Here is a 10,702-nt window from a genome sequence, read left to right on the forward strand (position 1 = left end):
GTTCTTTCCTGAGTTGCCATTTCCCCACAAGTTGTACCATATTAGCAAACTATGGCAGTGCTGCATTTGTGTCTTAAATTTTAGTTGACTCAGGCAGTTTGCTCCAGTAAGAGGCACTCTTAGAAGTCCACTTCTCTCCAGTAGGTATCAATCCCTAACAAAGAGTGGTTAGAAACTATTATTTTGCAGGGAGCCTGGGTGACTCAGTCAGTTAAGCATCCAACTCTTTGTTTTGGCTAAGGTTGTGATCTCAAGGTTTGTGAGTTTGAGCCTCACTGACAGTACAGAGCCTGCTTGGGATTCTCTCTCTCTCTGCCCCTTCCTTGCTTATGCTCTCTCTCTCTCAAAATAAATAAGCCTAAAAAAATGTTTTTAAAGACTGTTATTTTGCCTTTGAGCAAAATTTTCTTTGAACAATTCTTCAGATGACACAGGTGGCAACAATTAACCAACTCATAAAATTTATCATTTTTTATCTTACACTATATTACTTTATTTTTTAATATTATTTATTTATTTATTTATTTTTGAGAGTGAGAGTATGAGGGGGGAGGGGGTTTAGAGGGAGAGGGGGTTCAGAGGGAGAGGGAAACACAGAAACCAAAGCAGGCTCTAGGCTCCAAGCTGTCAGCACAGAGCCCGATGCAGGGCTCGAACCCACACACTGAGATCATGACCTGGGCTGAAGTTGGACACTTAATTGGCTGAGCCACCCAGGCGCCCCTGTCACTTTAAAGAAAAGTATGTAAACAGCTCTTTCCAAGGGTTGAGCACTTCATTAATCTTTCCCATGTGCCACCATTATAGTAGGCATGAATAGATACAAAAGAAGTAAAATATTACAGCAGAACTGATACATGCTCTAAATATGAGTTTGTCTACCCTGACTGCTTTGTCTCCACGGGCACCATCATCTGAGGCTTTATAGAATGCCTTATTCATTAGGCATACTTTGAATCAAGGAACCCAGTTTATAGTCAAGGAGGTCTGACAATGAACCTGTAATCAAAGAATTCAGGTGCTTACTCATCACCCAGAAGCAGCTAGCCCGATAGAACTATGGAATGGCATGTTGAAGACACAGCTAAAGTATACCTTGCGAAGTTTGGGAAATATCCTCCAGGATGCAGTATATACATTGATATGCATTGAACCAATAACATATATGGTGTGTCTCCAATAGAAAGACTTCTTGGGTATAGGAACCAACGGGTTGAAACATGAGTGGCTCCTATTACTATCATATGCAGTAACTCACTTGTGAGATTTGTGCTTCCTGTCTTCAGACCTAGAGTCTTCTGGGTTATGGTTCTGATTCTCAGGAAGAACATTTCTAGGAGATACATTAAATGTTCCAGTGAACTGGAAGCCAGGCCACTTTGAGTTTCTTGTGCCAGTACATCAGTAGACAATGAATGGAGTAATTATAAAGGCCCCCTCAGTCCCTGCCACACACACTGCATAAATACAAAAATATACCCCAACCATCTGCATTCAATAACCTACCTTCCTGAACCTTGTAAGCACTTTAGTGTAGGAATGGGGGTTGGGTACAAAGGGGAATGGGCAGGGTTTAGACAAAGAAAAAAAAAGTGCATAACTGTGGAATGGCTCTTAGAAAGGGCTTAGAACACTGGAAGGAAATTTGAGGAAGTATGTAGAAGTTCTGAGACCAAGAGGTCCTCAAGGAGGTTCATAGTTTAGTGAGCCAGCCAGTGATGAAGGAGCAAAGATTTACTCAGATAGGTTATTGAAGAGTCAGTGGGGAAGTAGAAAGAAAACAGTGACAAGGTCAGCAAGATCAAACCTCATAGAGAATGGGATAATATTTAAGGCTTGGAAGGTTACTCAGAGTATCACCTAATCATTGGTAGCCTCTGTAGCCTGTGGCCATTCCTTTTGTGGGTTTTCTCCATTGTGCTCAAACCTGTCTTGGAATTTAGAGTGTGTCAGTCTTTCAATGTCTCAGTTATGGTTTTATAAAAGGTTAGGTATCTTGATCTACTCTCAAAGTAAAACCCATAATTATTGTGATAACATTTTGAATTTGACTCACTGTAGCAATTCCATTATTATTACACCGAAAATTCCCTGGTAATTTAGCCAAACTCTGATTACAACTATCTAGTACTGGAAAGAATGTCTATTGCTATATGAAATTTTTGAAACTACTACCCATTCAAAGGACAATATCGTAATCAGGGTCCCCAGAGAAGCAACCACTTGGTTTTGTGAAACGGTTCTTGACTTCACTTTGATATTTCTCTGCATTTTTGTTTCAGTTCCTCTGACACTCACACAGAATCACTAAGTAGTAGTATGGGTTTGATGATAACTGAAATTCTTAGGATTACTGCCATCATTAAGGAAAAGGAGAAACATAGAAGTATCTGAGCACTTCCGGCTTCTGTGGGATTCGCAGATATGCGTGCGCACTCGGGGTTGTGACGAGCGGAGAGTGTGGGTCCAAGTGCGCCGCACTTCGGCACTCCCCTCCCCCAAGAGTCACCTCCCTTTTCAGTCCCAGCACCCATAGACGTCTCCGGGGTTCACGGTGAGACGTGGGTCCGGGCAGGGAGGACGGGTGGGGACAGAGGTGAATGTGTACAGCTGTGTTCCGCGACTCCTGTCGCCACCACCGCCCCCGACGGGGTGGAGGGGCTAGGTCCCTACCCTGCATTCCAACCGCGGCCGTAGGAAGCGCCGTATAGCCCTACGGAGACAGATCTGGATCCAAGCGGAAGGGGAATGGCGTTTTGTTTCCGGGCTAGGGTGAGATGTCCCTGGGACCGGGAGGCGGCAGTCCGCTGCGCGCCCCCCCTGGGCTCGCCTTTCCTCAGTTTTCACCCCAGGGGATGGCGGACGAAAGGACCCCAGGCTAATTTCTGTTTCCCCCCCCCCCAATGTCTGCATTTGCATTCCTTCTGGTGAGGGTTTTGTTTGTTTTTGTTTTTACACCTAGAGACCCTAAGGTGTAAAATGAAGACTTTCCGAAGCTATCAAGCTCCGCGTTTTTTTTTCCTTTTTCTTTTTTTTTTTTTTTAAATAAGGGAATCAGTTTGTTAAGCTTCGTAAGTGTGTGCAGATCACTTGCTGACCTCCAAGACCACCACCGTTAATGGTGGTAATTAGTGTTTGAAACCTAGTGAATAAAGTGATTTGGATGCAGTAGGGAAAGATTACCCACACTTCACTCTTTCCCTTACAGTTTCTGAGCTTTATTAATTTTTTATGATATATTTATTTAGAGAGAGAGAGAGAGAGAGAGAGAGACAGCACCAGTGGGGGAAGGCAGAGAGGAGGAAAGAATACCACGCAGGCTCTGCACCGACAGTGTCCACGCACTGACAGTGCAGAGTCCAATGTGGGGCCCAAACTGAGGAAGGGCGAGATCACGACCTGAGTCGCACACTTGACTGAGTCAACCAGGCTCCCCTGAACTTTATGAATTTTAGATGTATGATTTTAGACATCGGGTGGATTTTTCAGTTGTGGGAGGTAATTGTGCTTGAAGTGGTGAGTAATGAAGGGAGTTTGTGAGGATGCAGTGGAAAGTGTGTTGACCTACTAGAAAGCCATTCCAGTGCTGACACTTGATTAGGATGATTTTGGACAAAACCCCATCAAGTCTCACTTTTGTCCTACATAAAATTAACTACATTATCTCAAAGGGCCCTTCCAACTTGGAGATTCATTGATAAATGAATTTAGGTGAAAAATCCAGCTGGGCCAAACCTAATGCCCCATCTCCATTTCCTGCCCCGCCACCAGAAAGATACTTTCATTATTAAGAGAAGGTGTCAGAGGATCAAAGAAAACACAGATCAGTGTTGAAGAGATCCTGTGCAATCAACCAGTCAGTTGTGGAAAATACATGGCCAGCAGATCAATGAAACCTTACTATTCGCTGGGAGATATTTAAGTAACTTACCCTTAGACACATAATTTATTTCTATACCTTAAAGTTGTACTGCTGTAATATTCCTCCCATTCTTATTCAGATGTTTTACAAATAACAGTCTCTTAATTCATAAATGGATGCCCTTCCAAGTGTTGAAATACCAGGCCTAAAATGAATTTGTTGAACTTTGTACAAATGAACAGAAAACTGACATTGTTTTCAAACAAGTATATTTTAAATGTCTATAGGTTGCAAGGAACTACATAAAGTGACTGAAGGGCAATGATGACAGCAAAAGATAGATTTCCCCTTGAGGGAAAATCTAGGTAAGATAAGGCATGAAAGCATTACAAATTAAATTTCAGGGTAAAAGCTATCAAAAAATTACATATACCAAACTAGAAATGGAGACAATTCAGCAAGTCTAAAGTCAAGAGAGAACTGGGAGCTGGGGTCATTCAAGAAATGCAAAATAAAACCCAGTCTTTCTGTTGCTCTGCCCAGAATGTAAGCACTAGGACTCCATGGGGACCTGTTGGAGGAGTGACTTTGTTCCTGACCTCAGCCCTCTATCTTTGAGTTTCACTTCTTGGAGTCCCTTCATTTTGATTCATAATGCCGCCATGAGAGAACATGTCTAGGAACGTGTGGTTTCCCCCTTCCCTGCCTTTAAAACTTTGACCCAGATGGCAAAGACCAAGATGCCTTTTCCTTCTTCTTTAAATACCAGAGACAGATGGAATTTTCAGATCTATCACTAAAAACGGACAGAAATGAGCAAAGAAAGTTTAATAGTTGGAAGGTGAAGATAAGAACAGCAACTCAAGTGGTAACAATGTAAGTGCTGTGAGATGGGGAGCAAAAACGGGCTATTAGAAAAGGCTAAATGGGTTTCAGTATTTTTAATATATAAATACATGTTTTAATTTTTTCTCTGTGCCAAGTGGGTGACCCTGTCCACTGTACTTGGATGGTCACTTGAAGAGTGACCAGATTGCTTTAAAGAAAAATTTTTAATGATTTTTTTGAGAGAGCACAAATCAGGGAGGGGCAGAGAGGGAGACTCCAGGCTCCAGGAAGCAGGATCCAGGCTCAGACCTGTCAGCAGACAGCTGGACCCGGGGCTCGAACCCACGAACCATGAGATCATGACCTGAGCCAAAATTGTAGGCTTAACCGACTGACCCACCCACGCACCCCCAGATTGCTTTTATATAGTGACTAGGTGGCAGTGTTGCAGCACAGTTAGGACCCTGGGCTTCAGACTTAGGTTTGAACAGTAAATCTACTACACTATGTTGTGAGACGTACTAATCTTTCTCAGCTTCTTAAAATAGGGGTACTGCTGTATTTCATGAGGTTCCTGTGGGTATTAAATGAGCTGTATACATAAAATAATGTGATGTACAGAATCTGCCTGCACACAGCTACCATGAATGGCAGTTACCCATTATTTACTGTAGCATATCATTGGATTTAGTGAATTGTCTTCATGCATATTTGTATGAGGTGTTAGCAGTATAGGAATACAATGTTACTTTTTCATACTATTTTAAATTTTTTCTGCTCTGCAGGATAGCAAAAACTGGCCTCATAAAACATCTAGACCTTAACTGATCAAATGAGCCAGTTTTTCAAACCTGAACAATGACTGCTGAATCAAGGGATACTGCAGATTTGTCTCCACAGGTCACCCAGGAGATGGAAGGCATAGTGATAGTTAAAGTGGAGGAAGAAGATGAAGGTGAAAGGGAAAGAATAGCATAGAATTATCTCCACAGTTTATTAGTCGGTCTACAACCATGATTGAGAGAGCCTTATTATCATCATATTTGGTTGCCTATCAAGTGGCAAAAGAGAAAATGGCTCACACAGCTGCTGAAAAAAATTATTCTTCCAGCATGTATGGATATGGTACGTACAATTTTTGATGATAAGTCAGCTGATAAATTAAGAACCATACCTCTTAGTGATAATACTACATCTCATCGAATCGATATGATTGCAAAACATTTAGAGGCGATGCTCATTACACGGTTGCAGTCTGGTATAGATTTTGCAATCCAACTTGACGAAAGCATGGATATTGCAAATTGCCCAACACTCTTGATTTATGTCAGATATGTGTGGCAAGAAGACTTTATAGAGGATCTGTTGTGTTGCTTAAGTTTAAATTCACTTATAACAGGATTAGATTTATTTACTGAATTAGAAAAGTGCATTGTTGGTCAATATAAATTGAACTGGAAAAATTGTGTAGGAATTTCGAGTGATGGAGCAGCCAGTATGACTGGGAAACATAGCAAGATTATTGAAAAATTGTTAGAAGTAACACATAACAATGCTCTTTGGAATCACTGTTTTATTCATCGAGAAGCTTTGGTATCCAAAGGAATTCCACCAAGTCTAATGGATGTGTTGAAAAACGCAGTGAAAATTGTTAATTTTATTAAAGGAAGCTCCTTAAACAGCCGAGTTCTCGAAATATTTTGTTCAGAGATTGGAGTTATCCATACCCACTTACTATTTCATACAGAAGTTCGTTGGCTGTCTCAAGGAAAAGTATTGAGCAGAGTATATGAACTCAGGAATGAGATTTACATTTTTCTCATTGAAAAGCAATCTCATTTGGCAAGTATTCTTGAAGATGACCTATGGGTAACAAAACTGGCATATCTGAGTGATATTTTTGGCATTCTTAATGAATTACATTTGAAGGTACAGGGAAAAAACAATGATATATTTCGGCATCTTGAATGTATCCTAGGATTCCAAAAGACACTGTTGTTGTGGCAAGCAAGACGTCAGTGCACTCGCCCTAGCTACTCTATGTTCCCAACACTGCTGCAGCATATTGAAGAGAACGTTATTAATGAAGACTGCTTAAAAGAAAGAAAATCAGAGATACTGATGCATCTCACTTCTTTGTCTCAAACCTTTCATCATTACTTTCCAGAAGAGAAATTTGAATCAATAAAGGAAAATATTTGGATGAAAGATCCCTTTGTTTTTCAAACCCCGGAATCAATCACGGAGTTAAACTTGGCACCTGAAGAAGAGAATGAATTATTGCAGCTCAGTTCATCATTCACACTGAAAAATTATTATAAGACCGTAAGTCTATCAGCATTTTGGATTAAGAGTAAAGATGAATTTCCACTGCTAAGTAGAAAGAGCATATTGCAGTTATTACCATTCACAACTACCTATTTGTGTGAACTAGGATTTTCCATCTTGACCGATTAAAAACAAAGAAAAAAAATAGGCTCAGTAGTGCACCTGACATGCGTGTAGCCCTATCCTCATGTGTTCCTGACTGGAATGAACTTATGAACAGGCAAGCACACATATCGCATTAAGTGCAATAAAATGCACTTAATGAAAAGTGGTATGAAATGTTGTTTTTGTACTTTTTAAGGGTTTCTTGGGGGCGGCTGGGTGGGTCAGTTGGTTAAGCGGCCAACTTCAGCTCAGGTCATGATCTCACGGTTCGTGGGTTTGAGCCCCGCATTGGGCTCTGTGCTGACAGCTCAGAGCCTGGCGCCTGCTTCAGATTCTGTGTCTCCTGCTTTCTCTGTCCCTCCCCCACTCATGCTCTGTTTCTCTCGATCTCAATAATAAATAAAAACATAAAAAGGTTTTTTTTAAGGGTTTCTTTGGTAGACTGTATTGATTAATAAAATTATATCTGGAATTTACATTTCATTTTCCTATGTAGTATCATTTCATGAAATTATTTTCTGCTACATGGGTTATGTGACTGTTACCCAGAATAATGTGAAATATTTTTCTGGGGATTACTGTCAATCTTGAAAACCAACTCTTTTTGTACATAGTCTTATACTCTGACCCATTCCCCTGTCTGCCACTGCTGCCTTGCTTCTTCCTTTCAGGCAGAGCCCTATTCAGGTTCAGTTTCTTACCATCTCTGTGCTTGTGTGCTCTTCCTTTTTTGTTCTAATTTCAGGAAGTGAATCTTTGATACTAATCATAGCTTAACATCATCCTCAAACTGTTTTTTTTTTTTTTTTAAAGCATGGGCACATGTTACAATTCTAGCTACTGAGATGCATACGTAGGGCACTCTGTCAGGATATTTTGGTGAAGGTATTCCTTGCTCTCAAACGGACACAAGAGAGAAGATAGTGCTGGGGGCATAGTTTTTGAATCTCCCCAAATCCCTCCTTAAAAACGAAGAGCAAAACTGAAACTCAGGGACATCATCTACAGCAATCAGATGGCAGAGTACCACCAACAGTTATAAAACTAACAAGGTTTCAAGCCATTGTATAAAAGGAAGCAAAGAGAAGCAACAAATGTCTGATAGATTTGAAAACTGCAAAATAATCAGCAGATAGTCAGGCAAAATTTCAGTGAACTATACTGAGAACAGCAGCTTAAATCAGGAGGAGTTTGCCCACTTTCAGTATAGGGTTATTTTAGGGGTTGGTGGTAAAGTCTGGGAGCAAGATGGCCCTGTGAAGTAGAATCCAAATTGAGAAGGCAGGGACAGGAGAGACCAAGTCTTCTCCCTTTGTCCATGAGGATTGTTTTGTTTGGTTTCCTCTGTCCACAATCAAGATCTCTGGCTCCTCTGATTAGTGACAAGTGGCCTTTGGCCAAATTCCAAGATACAACTTTACTCCTGGAGCACCATCCTTATGGGCTGTGGCAGGTTAGGAGGGGTCTTTTCTATTTAAAATCCTGCCACTTCTCGATCAAATATCTGCTTCCTTCATGTCTCCTCATGATGATATAACTAATAAATGTCTCTCACCTGCACTATTTAACCAGGGACAATTTGGAATTGCATTGGCCACTTTGGGAAAACAAGTTTCCCAGTCACCCAAGTTTATCTGGGAAGATGTTGGAATGGGGAGTGAAGTTCCCATAATTTGCTGCCAGCAAGATAATTAGAAAGCTATGAAAACATCAGAAACAGACCTTTTCTCTCACTGTGGTGTAAAGCACTATCTAGGTTAGGATTTAGGAAACCCCAGACTCCAGGCTGCATTTCAGAGATAATAAGTCCTGGTCAAGTCCTATCTCTGTGCCTCCATGCCTTCATCTGTAAGATGAGGACTGTACAGCACGCTTTCCCTGGAGAGCTTCTGATGACCACGTGACAATGTTTCAGAAACTTAAAGTACTATATAAACCGGGTACAAATAACACATAAGAAAAAAAGATACTCCATGTGCTGCTGAGAAAGAACTCAGGCTTCAAAACTGGACAGATGAATTCTGGCTCCAGTTCTTACTACCGGTTTGACCATGGACAGTTTGTTAACTTTCTGAGGCTTGGACTGCCCAACTCTAAAATTGGGATACACTGCTAAGCAGTTACTATAACTGTATTGTAAATGTACACGTGTTATAAATACATGGCAAGCCAGTACACTGTAAATAACACTCCTAAGTAGAACTGAATCGTGTCCCTCTCCAAATCATACATTGAAGCCCTAAACCCCAGTGTGACTGCATTTGGAGAAGAGGCCTTCAAAAGGGTAATTAAAGTTAAATGAGGTCATAGGGTTGGCAACTGATGTCCTTGTAAGAGGAGAAAGGGCTACCAGGAGTGCACATACACAGAGGAAAAGCCATATGAGGACACAGCAAGATGACAGCTGTCAGCAAGCCAAGAAGAGGGCTCAGTAGAAACCAAGTCTGCTGTCACCCTGATCTCTAATTTCCAGCTTCCAGAAGTGTGAAAAAATAAATTTCTGTTGCCTAAGCCACTTAGTCTGCCCTCAGTCTACACTCCACCTCAGCTGGAGCACACCAACATACCACGGAAGGTACTGAGCACAGAAAGAAGCACATCCTCAGATGCACAACAAATGATAACTTTTTTTTCCCTTTAGAAACAGGATTTTAACCCCAATGGTTTGTTAAGGTGAAAATTTACCTAGGCAGTGATGGGTTTGTGCTAATGCAGTCCTATTTTCTCCTGGTCACACTCACAATCAGTGATACATACTGCACTTGTATTATTTCCCACTAAGGATAAAACAGTTGCTACACTGCCCCAAGTTCATGATTCATTATGCTCAGAGGTACCAAGAGATAAAAGAGGTAAAACTCCTTGACATCAATTCCAAAACATGCTAGTTCCTCCATTTTAGTGTTTATCCTTGAATATACCTAATTTTTAATCTTCTGTACCTCTTAGGTACCTCTTTACCACCCTTAATTTCTCTATCATTCTGGTTTTGAATAGTATCTCTTAGTTCTACTACATGTGATCTGATGGGTTCAGATCTGTGGTCCCCACCAATTTGTGTAGTTTCCTTCTTCTGGGTTATGTTCTTTCTCCTTAGGTCCAAACTACCAGAACAGCACTTATTGGTGAAATTGTTCTAGGATTCTCTATAAGGACAGAAAAATGATAATGTCTATGTTTTGTCTCCATGCCTTTCTTGATAGATCCCATTGTTTAGGTTTGTCAAAGCACAAAGCTGGGCTGGGTGGGGGCAGGGCGAACCATAGGAGAGGCACTTCTCTCCATATCCTGCTGGGGCCATAGGGTGGGGTGCTGATGATGCATCTTGCAACCCCATTGCCACCTGAAGACCAGAGCTCTGAGTGTGAGTAGAACACCAGGCCTTCAGGACGTCTATACGTCCCCCCAGAAAGCCCACCAGAAGTGCCTCACAGTCCCGCCCCAGCCCCAGCCCACCTCACTGGTGGAGGTCTCAGCCATCCTGGTGACTCCCTGAGCCCTCCTTTACACATCTAGGGGAATTTAGCCGCCTCCTCAGTCTGGGGAAAAGACCAAGGTTTAGAAGCATTTCCTCACCAA

The 10,702-nt window shown here is 41.5% G+C and overlaps 1 protein-coding gene across 1 annotated transcript; it reads left to right on the top strand.

The window, feature by feature from the left end:
* Positions 1-2,398: 2,398 nt before the first annotated feature.
* Positions 2,399-7,292, top strand: FAM200A (family with sequence similarity 200 member A). The gene is given in 6 exon segments (XM_029946859.1): positions 2,399-2,554; positions 4,150-4,738; positions 5,476-5,645; positions 5,648-5,784; positions 5,786-7,136; positions 7,139-7,292. Coding segments are annotated over 4 exon segments (1,707 nt in total). The 5' UTR covers positions 2,399-2,554; positions 4,150-4,738; positions 5,476-5,548; the 3' UTR covers positions 7,261-7,292.
* Positions 7,293-10,702: the final 3,410 nt, after the last annotated feature.

The sequence above is a fragment of the Suricata suricatta genome, chromosome 8 (assembly GCF_006229205.1).
Source record: "Suricata suricatta isolate VVHF042 chromosome 8, meerkat_22Aug2017_6uvM2_HiC, whole genome shotgun sequence".
Taxonomy (NCBI): domain Eukaryota; kingdom Metazoa; phylum Chordata; class Mammalia; order Carnivora; family Herpestidae; genus Suricata; species Suricata suricatta.